Consider the following 18,538-nt stretch of genomic DNA (forward strand, 5'->3'; position numbering starts at 1 on the left):
GAGGTTTTTCTACCAGTGAGTATGTGACAGACCAGCTCTAGGCAAAGGAGGATGCACATAAAATACACATCAGGTGCACATGTGCAGAAACTCAATTAAAAAGCCACACATTCCAGGTTTTGCAAATGAGAAGAGCAGCTCCCTTAAAGCTAAAAGCACATTTCCTCTTCACACGATGGGAAAGAACCACGATTCTACTGCAAAGTTTAATCAAGGTCTTATTGAAGTCAGTGGAAAAGTCTCACGAGAAAATAGTGGATGGCCACACAACTTTTCAGAGCTGCAATGTTCTTCATAATATTAGCAACTCTGGAAATTAACATTTTGGCAAAAGTTGATTGTAACTAGCTCTGCTGCTTTTAGTACTGATGCAGACAGTTTCCCTTTTAATGCACCTTTCAGTATAATTTTACACCAGAGAGATTGTGTATGTGTGTGTGTGCATGAGATAGATGGCAACCCTTTTTTAAGCATGACACATGAAAAGATGCTATCTAAAATAAGGCTTGAACAAAAATATTTCAGACACCAGTGCAAAAAGATACTTGTTTACCTTAACTTCAGCATGACTTCTCATGCAATTAATCATTCCTATGGAATATCTGACACAGAGATAATACGCTACACACTGCCTTTATAAATAAGGCTTTACGTCAGACATAAGGACTTTCACAGCTGCCTAGCAGCAAGTGCAACACAAGTCACGTGGACTGCACAGCCAGAGGGCCAATTAATATAATATATTTTCAGAGAAGAAGGAAAAATGTTAGCGTCAACCATTGTAAATGAGAAATTAAGCCCTGCTAGTCCATCCTGTCCTCCCCCCCCCCGGACACCTCCTACATCTTGGCGAATGGTCAAATGTGGCATAAAATGAAATAATGATACTGTCTTCAGTGTAGAAAGCACTGAGGAAAATAGACACCACCACCACTGCAGCACAGAAAATGAAATATCTGCACTGAGCTTTTCATCATTCCAACAGGAGAGAACCCAAAGGAAGTCACACACCACTTGCTTTACTGAACTACGTATCTGCATCAACAAGATGCACACTGGAAGTGATGGCAGTTATATGCTCCAGCTTTCTGACTTCTCCACACATGATGTCAAGACTGAGCAGAGTAAAATGCAGAGAGAGAATGATTTATTCATTCATTGTAATCCTGTCTGCAAAAGCAGAATGAATGCACCCTCTGCAAGTTCCTTTTTTTTCCCCCCAGTGTCAGCAATAGTTTGCTGTGCTCATCATGAGGCTCGAATGAGGCACCTGGACAGATCCCTGAGCAAGGGAGTTGGTCCATAGCTGAGTATGCTCCAGAAACCAAGAAGCTTCTAAATCTTTTGACAGCAGAGGTGGTTAAACACCTGGTCAAGACATACTTTGAGCACTACAAAAGAGGTCAACAACCCATCTGCAGCACACATTTGGGAATCTGTGCACATCTCCTAACAAATATCCATAACAGAACAGCCTGGCTGACAGAGGTAAGTGGGACACGGGGGGTGGATAGGAGAGACCAAGATAAACAGCACAGTGCAAGAAAAAGCACTTTTTTTGCTTCAGTTTTGTTCTCTCACCCTACTTTGAAAGGATATTACCAAAATGTCCTTGTACCAGACTTAAAACCTATCCTTTCAGTGCCTGTCATGTTAGAATACCAATGGTCTAATGAGAATTTAGAGCAGTTCTGTACAAAAATTCTCTGCTGTCAGTGAAAAAGCTACAAGAAATGTGCAAAGTTAATCCACTTCTAATTACTCCAGAAGTCTGCATGCTAATGTGATATCATAATAATTAGGATTGCAAAGTAATTAAACTGTGTAAACGCCTGCAAGAGGAAGCAAAATTTGCACACTTGAAACATGCTTTGACTGAAAGCTTTTGTGTATCCTCACCAAAGGACTGCACTGCTGATGTTCTGCCAGTACTAAAAACATCAGTGTAGACAAAGTCTTTCTCTTTTCTAACCACAGAAGCACAGAAAAGCAGGGTTGGCAAGGACCTCACAACATCACTTAGCTTATCTGCTGCAAGGCAGGGCTGACACTATTCACATCATTCCTGGCAGGCTGTGGTCTCATCTGTTCTTAATGGCCTCAAGTGGTGGAAACTCCACAACCTACCTAAGCAGTCAGAGACCTTCTAGTATTTGACTTGACTCTCGAGGGCTGCACTTTGAATCTGTTATTCTTTACCCTTCAGCACACACAGTATTTTATTTCTCATATACCATTTTTCATCTGCAATTATAAGCCACTATTACATCCCTCTGCCCCCGATTTTATTTCTGCAACCAATCCCATTCTTTCTTCAGAAGTGATGTTATCCAGGTATGTGATTGTTCCCACCACTCTTCCCTGAATTTCATCCAACTGCTTAGTGTTGAAGTTCAGTGCCCAAACTGGACACTGCTCCAGCTGAAATGTTCCCAACATTGGGACATCCTGCAAGTTCTCCTTTTTAGTTACCCCAGTAAAGCATCAGTATTTTCAAAACAGCTTGACATTGGTGACTGAGGTTCAGAACATGATTCACAATAAGCTCCAAATAGTTTTTCAAGGATATATTAAAAGTGCAAAACCCTTACAGTAATAAGGGTGTTCTTCCTGCCTAAGTACACCTTTCTGCACTTGGCTCAGTGACAATCCATTCTGCTCTTACTAGAACATTTTGCCAAGCTGTCAGCATAATTCTGAATTCTACCTTTGTCTCCCAGTGTTTTAGCAGCCCTTCCCATCTTCATGTCATCTAAGAATTTAACATTCATACTCCATTCCACCACTGAGGTCATTAATGACAATAATGATGAATACCAGACCAAGCTTTCCCACACTTCAATATTTCTTTCCACTAGAATGATGAACCATTAATAGCTGCTATTTGGTATGGCAATCCAATCAGTTTTGCATAAGCTCCACAGTGGTCTCACTGAAGACCTTTCCTTTATTAGCTGGGAAACATTAATGTCAAAAAAGTTGCTAGAAGTCAAGCTTTGGTCTCTGATGTGCCTTCCCTAGCTACAAGATTTACTACTCAGTTGTACCAAGAAATTTTCAAGTTCTTAAAAGTCAAATTGTCTGTCAGTGAGCTCACTGGTCTCCTTTAGGTGCTTACATACAATTTGGTTTTGCCAATTTTTCAAAGAACAAAATAATTTTAATCAAATTCACTTTTGCCTCCTTATAGACATTATGCTTTTTCTTTCCCACTCTCCCAGCACTTGAACTGTCTTCCCTGAGCTCTCAGAAGAAACTACAAATGCTTCTGAGATTCCTTTAGCCACTTTCCTAAGCAACCCAGAATAAAGTTCAGGCACGGATTCATCAGGCATGGATGATTTGGATCTATTAAATATGTCTGAATACATTCTAACCTGCTCTTGCCATTTTTTTGCTTGGGATTTTACCCTCTGTCATAATACTATACCTGTGTGTACCAACTCAAATGCATCAGTGAGAGCAGCTTTGATCCCTGAGTTAAAATTTAATATAATTTCTTATCCTTAGGTCAAGCTATAAATTCCTGTAAATCATAAAGCACCTCATACCTTCGTTCATTGTCATCAAGGTGAGCAAAGAGCACATTCTTGGAGATGGCCTTTGCCAGAGCAGTCATAGTTTTATAGTCCTTTGGAATAACCTGTAGAGAAAAGAATGAAGGGTAATTACAAGCCTAGTTGCATTTCTTCATAGAACTTGAAATCTTTGCAGCAAATTCCACTATTTGAGATAATGGATGCAATTTCACTTAGACAGGCCTAGGCTATAATATAAAGCCACTAAGAAAGTAATAAATTTCAGTTTTGATAATGTGAGGATAAGAATTTTTGTTCTCAATATGACAAAAGAAAAGAAATATAAGCTCTAGGATGAGTGGGGAGTAGGATATCCATAAAATACTTCAATTAGCAGGTACTGGCAGTTGTGTAGTCTTCCTTCAAACCTTGTGGACTGAGGCAAACACATTTCATGTTCTTCTTTCCCAAAAACAACATCAGAAGAAACCTACTTTTAAAACTAGGGAACAAGCAACATTCTAGAGAAGCAGAAGCATTTCTATAACCTGCATATTTGTGTCAGAGTGAAATGTAGTCTAATTTATCTAAAAGTCTAAATTCCTTAATGTTTAATAAAACAAGAATTTGACCAATATTCTGTTCTTACTCTATGAAACAAACCCTGGATTGAATTGCAGTCATGAATCTTTCCTCTGCTGAGAATACCCTGTCTGGTGAGCTTGCTGCTGATGAGCCAACAGGGTAGATAACCAAATCACTAAGGCATTTAATTCCAACCTTTCTGGCTGATTATGGACTAGCATAAACAAACCTTTCTCAATCTAAATCTGTAGCAATGAAAGCCACAAGGCAGAAATCAAACTGGGTCTATTGGGACAGGGATGCAGAAAACACAGTGAGAGATTCTTTAGGTGTCACAGTAACCAGGCATCTGACCAAAATCAGTGTTGGGAAGAATCACTTGCCCATTTCTTACATTGCTCTTCCAAGTAATCACTGAATGTTCTCTTCAAGCTGATAACTCTCTTTGCAGCAAGATTCCTATTCTGTTAGTTCTTAACTACATGTAATGTCAGATGTGTTGACAAATATTGCTTTCTCTGGTTGCAGAGATGAAGCAATGAAATAAGCCTCCCCAGAGATCTTCCTTTCTGCTCCCCAGAATGGAGCCCTGCCATGTGCTTGCTCAAATCACAAAGCTAAATCTCCTTTGATTTCCTCCCCAGTGACATAACTCATTGCACTGCCTTTAGCACTACTCATCCTATAGCTCACTCCTTTAAGGATTCTTTAAATTAGCTTATGACCCAGATGTGTTCCTACCCAACACCTGAATTCAAGCCAGTGATTCTTCCTGGCTACTATCTAAAAATCCATCTGTTTGCAATAGTCTAACACAACCCTTGCCTTGCTTTTTTACACTTTTAAATTAGTTTTATAATTTGTCCTTTCAGTGTCTCCCTTTATTTCTGTATTCTAGAAATCTCTGTCACAAACAAAAAGCCATAGGATTTACCATGAGACTCATTTGCTGATGGTAGAAGAGAAAGCACTGAGACAAATTTTTCCAGTTTTTTTGCAGTTCTATATTCCTTACAGCCTTGTAGCCTGACAAGAAACCATCTCAATGATAATAATAATAATAATAATAATAATAATAATAATAATAATAATAATAATAATAATAATAATAATAATATTTAATTTATTATTATTTAAGCTCAGTCAGTTTCTAGGAAATTAAAATAGTAATAGCTCTAATCACAGAACACACAGAATATGATCTTTTGGTTCTTCTGATTCTTGCCTAACCCTGCAGTTGTCAGGACTTACTGGCATCACTGTTGAAAAAGGAAAGGAACAAAGTTAACTTCAAGTTCCACTATAAACATAAAAGAATTACTCAGGGAAAGAATACTTGCTTTGATTTTCAGAAGACTCAGATGGAGCCCACATTATTCAGAGACAAATGTGATTTCTTCATGGAAGTTTTTAAGAGGGATATTGCAAACTGCACAGAAAGTGTTTGAAAGTATTTTTTAAAATATGACACAAGTTTTTTTAAGTGTAGTGCCATAATAACTTGACCACAGTGCTGTTAAAATTTACTGTACACTTCCAAGCATTATTTAACTGCCACAAGAATACTCCTCCATATCTATTTTTAGGGTGAAAGGCTCTCCTAATTCTTTGTTTCTTGGAACAGAAATCCCCAGAGCACCCAATGAACTTGTATCATAAGTGACTGACTGAAGCACGTCTGACTGCAAAGACAGAAAGTATTCTGCCAAAAAAACATGACTGACAAAATGTATTCCCACAAAGGAAAAGCTCTTTGGGTTAAAACAACTCCAGGCATGCACAAAAACCCATTAGTAGCATCTGTCAACCTCATGAAATGCGTTTTTAGCCTAAGTCCCTGCACAAACTTGACCTACACTACTGTAATGTCTGCCTTTCAATAACCTCAGTTTACAAAAAAAAATTTGCAGAGTTAGTAAAAGATACCAAGGATATCACATAGGAAGATACTTTTGTGGAAAAGGCAGTTTTAAAAAGAGAAGGCCAAATTAGTGCTCCTGCTGTAGAAACTACTTGGTTTGGGACTGGCATTTCTTCAAAAACAGTCACATAAAGTAACTCAAGTATGGTCTAACAGACTTCCAGAGAGCCCTGGGTTAGGTGGTACCAAATCAACATGAGAACCATGTTCCTGAATGGTCTGGGGAACCTGAATTACATACGTTACAAGTCACCTGAGCTAGAAGGGACTTCGGGGGGGAAATGGGGGAAAATAAAAAAAAAAGCAGGAAATCCAGCAATAGAAAAGGCTGCTTTCCAAATCTGTGAGGTTCTGATTAAACTCAGAAGGTGCTGGAGTCTGAATATCAAGAAAATTACTAAGATTACCAACTCTGATAGAGAAACACCACATCTCAAAAAGGAAAGAACAGAAAATGAGGAAGCCAACTAATGGAGAAAGTATTTAGTCAAGGAGGCAGCAAAAGAACTTGAGTGTGAAGAAGATGGCCAAGCTGTCCACACGCCTGAGGACACCATCCTACAAGCTGACCCAGGAGTCCAAATCATGAACAAAATGAGTCCCACGTGTCCTGTACATCTCAAGATCAGACAGACAGTAGCACATTACCTTTCTGACATAAGAAACAGCATCCTCCTCAGTGTACACCTCTGCACTGACCCCCCCTCTCCTGCGTCGCGCTTTTACCACCGGGTTGGGAGGAGGAGGGGAAACCTCATCATCATGAGAATCAGACTGGGAGCTGGATTTCTGCCGAGCCAGTATTTGTTTGCATTCTTCCTGCAAGGCAAAAAGACACAATGAAACATCTCTTACCCATGTAGCTAAAATGCTGGATAGACTCTTCTTTTGTGACTACCAGGAATTCCTTCACTTCTACACTTGGATGACTGTCAGCTTACACTCTCCCACTGCTGAAAGAAAATTAAAAATTTAATGTGAGCAGCACAAAGACCAATGGTAACTACAGTGTGTGTTCAGGTACCACCATTCCCAATACTTAACCTGTTCAACTCTTTCTTACACATAATGGAAACCAATGTATTATAAACTGCAGACATTTTTTTTAGATATTCCTGGTTGAGAAAGCAGAAGAACAATCCCTCCTTTGCTTACTTTCCAACATCACAGCTGCTATTTTCTTAGCTGGCTTGTACTTGTCCCTTGTACAGAGAACATATCAGAAGTCACACGTTAACATATTAGGTTTCTTCACCTTGCTCTGCTTTGCAGGCTTACTATCACCAGAAAGAACAAAGATGCTCCCTACTCCAGAATTTCTGCCATATAACAGATTTACAATCAATGGGACTACTTCCAAGAAAATAAGATCCAAGGTAGGCTCCAGAGGACTATGAAAAATGATGGCTGGCCTAGCACCAGCTGGCCAACAGGAAGATTATTCTCTACATTTCACGTTCATGTAATGGAGAATAAAATATGAAGAGGAATCCCTGATGAGATAGTAACAAGAGCAGGAAGCAGTACAGAAACCTTCAAGAAAGGATGTCAGAGTTGCAAGACTTGGTCAAGTCCTGTCCTGCTCACCACACTGCCTTTGCTATCTCTTCAGTGCCCTCCTGGCTGGTTCCTTCTCCTCTTTGCTGACTCTGCCTAAGGCAGGGGAGACCTGGAGATAGGATGGACCACATCCTGTCCTCAGCTTGTTTTTGATACAGGAAACTGAAGGGTACATTCAGGAGAGATACAAGCAGGGTAAGGATGCAAGCTGGTTTATGCAGCAGTTGTCCAGTAATTTTCCTTGCTGCCATCTATTCTATTGCCACAGCCATAACCTACACCCTGATAGCCTCAGGGTTATCTTGATCAAACACACAAGCAGCCAGGTTTCATCAAACAACTCTCTGAACAACCCCAGGAGTTTTGAGACAATTCAAATCAGTGGTGTTGCAGGCTACTCAGAAGAAAATACAGTAAAGCTGAGGCCCCAGCACACCCCATAAAATCCACGGATGTTCCTTTGACAGAAATGCCAGAACGTGGCCTCTGTCTTTCATTCCCAGTGAGACTTTCCACTCAAAGCTAATCCATGGAGCTGGTGGAGGAGGGAGGCTGTGTGAGCACCAGAGCCCTGTGGCAGATTCCCAGCAGAGCCAGCTGGTCTCACTGACAGAGGAAATGAGTTAGAGTTAGCTCATCAGGTATGACACCAGAAGAGTGGTACAGAAAACTGGCACAAGTTCACAATTTTTAAGCTTGCAAGGAAAACAGATGATGAATATATGTTTTGCCACTGATGTTTACAAAAGTCTGACAAATTCAGTCATGCCACTTGTCTTTTCTGGTCTTATTCCAGTTTCTTTCCTCACCATCACCGACATTGCCCCTGTCATTAACCTGGCCTTTGACAGCAATCTTTGATGCATTATTGCTACCTGAAATAAATAAATAAATAGTATTTCCCATGCCACATAATTCAAGGTAAAAAGTCACACATTCTTTTAATTCTTTGGTTAAGGGACTACTGAAATATTTAAGAGACAAGCAGAGATAAAATGAAGAGGGCTGGCTAAAAGTATGACTATTCAAGACCCTGACCTGCCTCAGAAAGTGCCCATTTCTTTCGGATCAGGATTTTTGAAAGTGGGTTTACAACACTGCAACTCCTGGGCCATAACACACTTGATCTAGGTGCTGTAGTCATAAAAACAGAAAAAAAATTTGAGATGTATCAGATTCTTACTGCAACTTTTTTGTTTCAAATTCAAATTTCAAACAGCAGCACTGGATATGTAAAAAAATGACTCAGACAGATTTTCCTATTGTATAAGAACTACAAGTCCCATTCAAGCATTTTCATCAACTTTTTCCCTGCTCTTCTCTGACTGTCTCTAGCTTCCTTAACTATAATTATCCACCTAAGAAACACAAATATTCAAAATACAAATATGTGTGCTACATATAATCATTATATTTAATATCTAGTCATCAAAAGCAAAACCATGACTGAAGAACTTAAAATAATATTACTATTGCAGTTTATGTATTACTTTGATAATGTTAATGTTCTCTGTTTATATTCAATGAACACAAATGTACCTTCTTCATAAGTTTAATTGAAAGATCATGGTCTTTCTGGACAGTAAACAGATGAAAGTACACTAAAATGTAACTACAACAAGAAGGCAGTCAGGTAACTAACAGTATGCAGCACTTACACAGTTCTTTTTACACAGATCATATTTAATCACAGAGAAGAGTAGTAGTTTGCCCCATTTAAATATCAAATGCACACTTCTTTTTCAGTACACACTGTATAAAAGGCACTTCCAAGGAATTAATAAATAATATCTCCTCTTCCCCAGCACAGATTTAAACATGAAAGAAAGCTCAGTGAGATAAAATTAATATCACAAAGCATGCTCTTAAACCGAAATACCTTTTAAAGCCAAAAACACATTATAGGATTATAAAAGTGAGTTACCATAAGATTCATTTTAAAAGGAAGTCTCTTCGCTACAAACTCCTTTTATATAAAGAGCAGATAGTTGACTGGCTGGCTTTTTCATATGCTGCTATCTGTAGTCTAGATAGGATTTCCATTACTGAACTAAAGAGTGCCTCGTGAAAATAAAAGCGTACGCTCTGTCCTGGGTTAAGCTTTCAGAACACCATCTTCCATATATCCTGGGGTAAAACTGCACAAATACAGCAAATATTTTAAAGAAGGAATGGGATCTCTGAAGAATAGTTCTTCAAACACCGATCTTCAGACACAGCTTGATGAGAATGCTTGTGCAGAACTCACTCTCAAGTCAACAGCTCACCATCTTTTGTTGTCATGACAACAAGCGATCTCACTCTCTATTTGGATGGCACAGATAATTCACAATCATATTGCCCAGTAATGTCCACCTTAAAATGACAAAATGCATGGAAGACACAACTGTAAAGCTGTGTAATTGCCTCTGAGCAAGCCTCAGTGAACATCTTGCTCTTCCCTTCACACCAGTATCTGCACTGGCTTCAGTGGAGATGTTCCTGATGTGTAGGACATGGTGGGTCTGACCCTGCTATCCATAGTCCAGTGCCATTTTGGGTGACCTTGCTCAGATTTCAGCTGCCAGCTGAGGAGGACAGAATTTTCATGCTGCTGTGTGTCACGTCTACCAATCTCAGTGGACATCACACAAAACTTAGACAGTCTCAAATGGCAAAATTTACTTCCAGGAGTTCCCCTCTTTGTCTCTTCTTTGAGGCTTTGTCACCTCCTGTAAACTCAGCTGTTTCAGCTGAAGGAAGGACAGCACCTAAGGAGGCTCCAAATCACTGTACAGTTTTTCAGCAACATCCCAAGGAGACTTTCAAAAGCAAGTCATCTGTTCAGTATCACTGCTCACTCTCTCTGCTCTGCCTCCTACAATTTATTCATTATATTCAAAAGAAGCAACACAAAGTACACTCTAAATGAGAAGTTTGTTTTTTATTTTCCTCAAGCGCACTCATAAAGTTTTCTGACTCTCAGACCTGGAATCTGCCTTCTATTTATCTACAGGAAAATGTGCAGGATAGTTCATGTGCATGTAACTAATCTCTCTTTTCACTGGAAGTGACCCAGAGGAGATGCTCTCAATACAGAAAGGTTTCTAACACCGCCTCTTCACCCCTGGAAGCTGACATGATGACTTATAACAACTAATAAAGGCCAAAGGCAAAGCACTCCACTTTGTTGGAAGCACAGGACTGATGCCATCACTGAAAGCAGGAGAAATTTGGGAGGTCTTAATGTCCTTTCCAGCCTTGTCTTTGCCATGGTAGACAGCTCTACTATCTTTGTGATCGTTCAGCTTTGTAATCAGAGACTTTTCACACAATCCCAACTATTGTTCCACTTCCTTCCTGGTGTGAAATGCTCCCTTCTACAACATCACTAAGAAATAGCTTCAGCATCCACCCCTCCTACTAACATATTTATCTACTCCGTACTTATCCACTGCTTTGATTACTACTACTACTACTACTACAGCCTCAGTGGCCACTCTGCATCTCAGTTTATTCCCAATTTCCAATCTAAGCAAAATTACCCTGCCAAAAATCCACCTCCTCTCCTGCCACTCTGACTGCATCACTCGCCTTCTTGAGGCTCTTTACTGGTGTCCTTTTACCTCCTGCAACACGTTAACACTTCCTGGCTTCCTCTCCAGTGTCTTGCAGTATCTTAACACATCACCACCTCTTCCCTGCTTTCTTACATACGCCTCACAGTAAAGGAAGAGAGGTTCTGTTACAAAACCCAGACCATATTTTTAATACTTAAAAGCTTATATAATCAAAGAGAAATGTAGCCAACACTTCTGATTTTTAAAATCCAGCCAAATAACAACGTATGCACTCATGCCTTTTATAAGAAGAAACATGCTCACAGGAAAGCTCTATTTCTACTAGATAAATACAATTTAAATTGAAATACTAAATATTATGCTCTATTTTTCTGCTGTGATCTACTGAAACCTGCCATCAGACAGTGCCTGACCCAGTACCATTTTTACCTTTACAAGAATTTGGCACAGTATTTAGTTCAAAAAGAAAAAAAAGCTAAGTATGAACCTGTTACTTTAAAGGCACTTAAATGCTTCAAGATTAACATGGCTTAAGCATTGTGATGAATGTAAAACATGAGAGCTTGAGATGTGAAACCAAGACAACATCCAGACAGACTTCCCCTCTCATTCCATCACTGCACTCCATTTCTGTTAGTTTTTGACTTTGAGACTGGGAAAGCTGCTCCTGCTTGTAGCCACACAAAGTAAACAGGGAGCTCCAATGTGCTGTGCACAAAGCTTGTGAGAGCACAACTTCACTTATAACCCATTCTATTTCTTAGGAAAAAAATGTTTTCTCTTTCTGCTCTTATTCCCTTTGTCCTCACCCCTTTCCTAAACCTCCTGTGTTTAGGAAAGCTTGTCTGAGTGGTCTTAAAAATGCCTCAAGCTTTTTCCTTATCTGTTTAGAGAAAACTTTCACCTCTTATAACACTGCCTATGGATGACTACAGCAGATTTTCGTTCAGCTCTTTGCAGTACTGGTATCAGTGGAAAAGCAGGAGCAGAGGCTGCCCAAGCCTACTCAGAACTGCAGTCACACAGCAAGGGCACCCAATGTTTCCACCATTGCACTGCAATCAGCAGCACCTCCCCCTAGCTTATCTTACAGGAATGAGCTGTACTTCACATAATCACCTCAACTTATAAGAAGGAATTTCCCTGTTTTGGCCAGATGCTGATGGCAATTGTTGATTGAAAAATTTCTTATTGTTACAAAAGGTAAATACTGGGAGACACTACTGTTGCAGAAGAAAAGCCTGATGCTCAAATTTTGATGCTCAAATACCCCTTGTTCTGAAACTCTTTGTTATAAATAAATAAACTGTATTTTACTAGTAGTGAATGAATTTTTAGTTTACTACACACTATCTTTTCAGTGCCAGTTTACAGCAAATCTGCCACATAAATACCTTTATTTTTCTGACCAGCTCTGTGTACAATACTGTCTAATATCACCAGGTGGAGCTATGCAGATAATCTCATTTTGCTTTATTTAATTACTGATGGTAGACTCCAGGTTCTTCTAAAACTCTGATTTTGGATGGCATCTTAAGACATGCAGCAGATCCTGGGCCCATAAATCCACAGCAATCCAGGGCAGTGAGTTCAGTAGGATGTGCAAGACAGGATTTCTCCTGTGTGCACAGGGCAACAGAAGGTAGGAGGTGGGAGTCCAGGTCCAGAAGGTTTCAGCAAAGGCCACCTGGCTCAGAGAGTGAGGCCACTGCTCTGAAATACACTGCATGCAAAATGGCTTCAGCCTAAAACTGGTAACACCTAAACATATCCTGCAGGCTCCAGCTGCTTACCCTTCTTTGGTGGCATTTGCTTCATTTGTTCTAATCTTCATTATATATTTTTTCCTGCTGAACCACAGTCTAGCTTAGCCTGGAAAGACAACTCTACCTTTGATCACATAATCCCAGCACTAAACAGTCTGACACTAATTAAAATTTTTACCAGTCTTGGTATAGCTGAAAATGCAAGGCTTTGCCTGCAACTTATTAGTAATTAACTTTTTTACATAGGGTAGGAATGGGAGATAAAAGATGTGTTCCCTGTTTTCTCTGCTATGCCTTCTTTAATTCTCAAGTGAACAGGACCTAATTACAGCTGTTAAAATAATGCCAGTTTCTTAGCTAACATCTATTACTCTGCTCTAAAAAAGCCAATTTATAGCCCTAAGGGAAAGGTTTTCCTCACCCCATCCACAGACAAGAATTTCTATACAGTCACGGAGAAATGTAAAACAAATTACTCAAAAGAAAACATTATATAATTTTTTTAAATCTCAGGTATCTAAACTGTTTTCAACTCTTTGCTCAATGGAATGTTAGGGATTTTTACAAAGTAACTGTAAACTTGATCAGAGCAAATGTCATCTTGAAGTTTGTAGGTCACAGCATATGAAAACTGCCTTGCAAACTTCAAAATATTGCAACCTGGCTGATTCCCAGCAATTACTGGCATCTTAAGACAAGCAGATCCAAGCATTACTAAGTGAACAGAAAAATATTAAAATTCTCCTACAACTATTTGGAGTTCTGCTTTTTAATATTGTACTTGATACAAGTAAGCTGCAACCTTACAAAGGCATCGGGCGTTTCTTTCTAACCTGGGCACTTCTCCAGCTGAAAACAACAACTGCAGAATGAAACTTCAAACATCAGTCTCCAGCACTTTATCTGTGTGTATTTATTCATGTTCTCCCTTTACAGCCCTCTCAGGCCATGTGAAATAAAAAATGGCCCAGCCATGGACCTGAATACTAGCCCAAGACAGTCCACATCCCTCAACTATTAGCTCATTCCCTGGCTCTGTTCAGAGTTGCTCATTCTGACTCTGGCCAAAACAAACCTGGTCCTAGACATGTGAGACTTAAGAATCACATCTGGGGCCAGTCAGTGTCATGGGGTCAGGGGTGAGTCCCTGGCCCTTTCTCATGTGGCACTACAGAGGTAGGCTGAAGGCAATGGACCTAACCCTGAAGTCATCTGAAGTAAGGTGAAAAGCATTTTATGATGGTCTGATCACACATACGACAATAAATCTTGGTTTTCTGAGTTATTTTATGAGATATAGCTAAAAAGTAGCAAAATCAAATGAATTTTTGTATTTATCCCTAAGGTAAATCCTATGCGTTTGATACGGATCAAGCTCTACATGTTTTCCATAAGGTTCTTTTTTAACCACTTGCAAAATATCCACACTTCATCTCTAAACTGCCCACATGATTTTTTGACATATACACTGTTATTCTGCTGCTCTCTTCAGTAGAACATGTCTGTTTTAATGAGTTTGGAAAACAATCCAAAAATACCCCACTTTGATGGAAAAATGCATGACTTTGTTTAGAAAATCGTGCTTAAACTCAAAGATTTTCACTCTTCTCCCTACACAGGACCAAAATTAAACTAACTAATAGCAAACATGACATATCAGTGCATTGCTCATTCACATACAAAAAGCTGTAACAGGCAATTGATACATTGACAATTCAATTAAGTCTTCAGAGTACCTATAGATGACAAGTGTCTTCTAAAAACAGGCTTAAACTTTCTGAAATGAATTCTCTGTTTATAAGATTTCCTTCAACTGTTATTATGCAACTGATCAAGGCAAAGATAATCCTGATGCAGAAAATCCTCCACAGTGCAATTCATCTCAACAAAGCCCTCAAAGATAGTTGGGCAAGGAAGTCAAACTGCTGTAGGAACAAGAATTACAGTGCAGAAAACCTCTGGAAGCATCCTAAAGCCTTTAGATTTTCATTCTGTGACAAGCAATATCCATCACCTCTGTGTTTGCATCCTGATCAATATCCTGCTACAGAATTCTGGTATTTGTTGGATAGGAGATTACAAGAAAGAATGTATAAATTTTCAAGGTTAGCAACTGCCTTCCTGGCTCAGTTCTGGGCACTGTGTCAATAAAGCCAATACTCCCCCAGTACAACAACTCCAGTAATCCCACTAGCTAGGGAAAATATTGTAAAATACTGCAGCATCTATTGACACTTCTTCCAGAAATGGCATTTATTCTTCTAGACAGGAAGTCCAGAATTGCACATGTTAAGATGGGTAACAATTCATAACATGATAAAGGAAATTCAACAGATTTCACTATCTTCAAACAGGCCTTGGTTCTTAGAAGGCTAGAACATGCAGAACTGTGAGGGGGGGCTGTTTGTTTTGTTTTGTTTTGTTTTTTAATAATAGGCATTACAATCTAAAAACATCTTGCAAATGCTACCCCTCCCTGATGGTCTCAGCATTCTAACTGGGCTGCCACCAAAACACAATGTTTGCATTTTTTAAAAGCTACACAAATTTGGCATATTCTTGCCTATGCAAAAATATTTATCTGAAAAGCAGACAATAAGATGTGTTAAAATGATTATATCTCTTGTATGTATTATCACTGGTTATTTTTGTGCTTACTGTCCTTACAAAATTCTGTCTCTAGAAGGAAAAAAAATATACAAAACCTGTATCTTAAGCCTACCAACTTTATATGTTCCCTTCAAAAAAAGGCAATAATCCTCCTCTAAAACTAAGTATATAAATAAAGTTTCTGGCAGACAGTGGTCTTGTATAACCAATGACTTGCAGCCTCGTGGTCCCATTTATTTCTGGAGAAATCCCATCCCCAGAGAAAATTTGTGCTCACATAACATGTCATTCCTGCAAAACATACCCATAGGCTTCATTTTTGAGACTATTTTAAAATGCTTCTTTCTCTACACTGCTGTGGAAGACAGTCACAGTATATGAAGTCTCTCTGCATCTCTTGTTGGAGGATCCTGGGATAAGCAATGCAGATGGGCAACAGAAGTAAAATTAAATGGAAAACTGTTCAATGAGTTTCAGAACTTGCTTGTTCCCTGACTTTGTTCAGTTTCAAATTGAGAAACTGACTTTGTTTTAGTTTCAGCTGACACTGGAAATAAATAGGGAATAAAATATTTTGCTTCGCAGGAAGGTTGTTCCCATAGATGAGAGTTCATGATACAATGTATCATAATATAAAGTGTGACTGTAATGCTTTGGGTAATTTTTAATAACTGCAGTCTGATGAGAATTTATAATCTTGGTGCTATACACAAAAAAATGCTACACAATAGCCAATATTATAGTAGACATCAGCAAATAAAGGGTTGGGTTTTCTTCTAATAAATAGCCTATTTTTTAACAAGAACCTGGTAACTTTAATGTAACAGGAAAAATATATCAAACTACCTGAAACTTTTTAAACCATCTTCTTCAGTTTCAAAATGAAAAATTATAAGTCACCTGAAAATCACTGACCTTTTCTAATTTTTCAAAGTGTTCTCTGAGGAACTTCATGGGTCGGTCTGGCTTTGCTATGCAAAGGTTTACAATACACTCTTTTAAAATCTGTTGGATGTTGTGCTTCTGAACATAGAGTTCACATCCCTTCAGGCTCTCGTCTTCTTCCACATTGCAGGAAGAAGCAGCAGCCATCTTCAGGCTTGTAAACAGAAAACAGACCTAGGTAAGAAAATGGTGCAAGAAAGAGATAAGAGACAGTTCCCAAATCCTTTGTCAGAGAGATCTGGAGGAGCAAAGACATTTTAATGTTGCCTGTTGTCTATTTGAGAACTGATGATCTGAACATTTTAAGGTTTTGAAGCTGTATGAGGAAATGCTGAACCGTGTCATCTCTGTACAATCAACACACCAGTAAGCACAAAAAGAGCATTTTAACCCCTAGAACCCGCTCAGCCTTCACAAATAACGGTGCAATTACCCATGCAAGGCCATGAGTTGCAAAGACAGCTATTAAATGCCGGTGTAAAGCCCTGCTTTTCTGTTCCTCCCTCCCCGTCACCGAAACCCCAGTTTTCCCCAACAGAAAGATTTTTGGTAAATTTTAACATCTCCCGGGGGAGATGGGGAGTAGGGGGCAGAGAAGTCTGGTAACCGGGGGGGCTGGAAACAACCCCAAACCTCTCTTTATTCCACCCCTCCCCCAGCGGGTATATATGACCGCTCCACTACAACCCAAAATCCGCGGAGGCAGCGGCTTTTACACCGCCCTCCCCGCCGCCTCTTCCCGGGCCGCTGGAACCCCGGGGGCTGCAGATGCCGAGCGGGGCGGCGGGGAGCGGACCCCGGGAGAGGCCCCGGGAGCCGGGAGAGCTCTGAGGAGGCGTCCCCGGCCCTCCCGCCCGTCCCCCGGCGCCGGAGGCAGCGCATCCCCCGGGCCCGGGCTGGCGGACCGGCCCTTGCCTGGCCTCCTCCTCCCTACCCCCCCCCCCCAGCCATCCCCCGCACCGGGCTCTGCGCCCGGCTGGGCTCGGCCAACCGGAGGGAGTGCGGGGCCGCCGGGGCACGGAGAGGGCCGGTAAATACCTGAACGGCTGGAGCCGGCTGAGCGGCCGCGGCTCCGCAATCCTTCGCCGGCGGTGGAGGTGGGGGAAGCGGCTCCCCTGGCGGTATCCGCACTGCAGCCGCCTCCTCCTTTCCCCTTGCTTCCCGCCCGCCTGCCCGGAGCTGGAGGGACCCCGCACCCCACCGCTCCCGCAACTCAGCTGCGGCCCCGCCGCTCGCTCTCCCGCAGGAAGTGCCGCCGCCGTCACTCACCGACGGGCGCGGCCTTCCCGCCGCCTCCGCGGGAGAGGCGGCACGGACACGGCCCGGCCCGGCCCGGCCCGCACGGTCCGGCTGCCCCGCATCGCCACGATGAGAGTAGAGCCGGCTACCAGGGACAATGGCCTGGCCACCAAGAGTGGGCTTGGGCATGAAGGATGTGACTCGCCACGAAGGACAACCTGGACGTGAAAGGTGGCTTGGCCGTGAAGGATGCGCTGGTCAGGAAGGACAAAGTGGTCATGAAGGACACGGTGGTCATGAAGGACATCAGCTTGGCCACAAAGGATGGGCTGGCCAGGTGGAATGGGCTGTCCATGAAGGATGGCCTGGCCACAAAGGACAGGCAAGCCATGAAAGGTGGCCTGGCCATGACGGACAGGATGGGCACAAAGGTCTGGCCACAAAGGATGGGCTGGGTATGAAGGATGGGCTGGTGATGAAGGACAATGTCCTAGGAATGAAGGATGGGTTGGTGATGAAGGACAATGGACTGGCCATGAAGAAGGTGCTGACCACAAAGGATGGGCCTGTGTTTCTCTGACCTGTTTCTCAGGTCAGTTTCTCCCCAAAGCTCTGGAAGGGCTGGGAACAGTGGCTCCAGTGCACATCCGTGTCTCCCCTCATCCCAGGGAATTCATGCACATGACTCCCACAGAACAAAGGGTGTGTAAGGAGCCCAAAGGCTCGCAGGCAAAGCAGGAGCAGCACAACAAGAGAAGGAACTCAAACTCCTTGCTGGTAAACACAAGGCTTTTTAAATATGGTAATTTGAATAAGTTCTGTAGTTTATTGCAT

General features: G+C 41.2%; 1 protein-coding gene across 2 annotated transcripts in view; it reads right to left on the minus strand.

Annotated features, from left to right (window-relative positions):
• PRKAR1B (protein kinase cAMP-dependent type I regulatory subunit beta) overlaps positions 1 to 17,739 on the minus strand; it is a 91,311-nt gene extending 73,572 nt beyond the window's left edge. Inside the window, exons 1-4 of one of the 2 annotated variants that reach the window (XM_071760796.1) lie at positions 17,504 to 17,739; positions 16,436 to 16,639; positions 6,673 to 6,843; positions 3,552 to 3,643 (exon numbers count right to left, since the gene is read on the minus strand). In XM_071760796.1, the coding sequence (XP_071616897.1) occupies positions 3,552 to 3,643; positions 6,673 to 6,843; positions 16,436 to 16,612 (440 nt within the window). In that variant the 5' untranslated portion in view covers positions 16,613 to 16,639; positions 17,504 to 17,739. The remainder of the gene's footprint in view (positions 1 to 3,551; positions 3,644 to 6,672; positions 6,844 to 16,435; positions 16,640 to 17,503) is intronic. The other variant, XM_071760797.1, reaches the window with a different exon arrangement.
• Between the last annotated feature and the right edge of the window lie 799 nt (positions 17,740 to 18,538).

Source organism: Heliangelus exortis, chromosome 17 (genome assembly GCF_036169615.1).
Source record: "Heliangelus exortis chromosome 17, bHelExo1.hap1, whole genome shotgun sequence".
Classification (NCBI taxonomy): Eukaryota; Metazoa; Chordata; class Aves; order Apodiformes; family Trochilidae; genus Heliangelus; species Heliangelus exortis.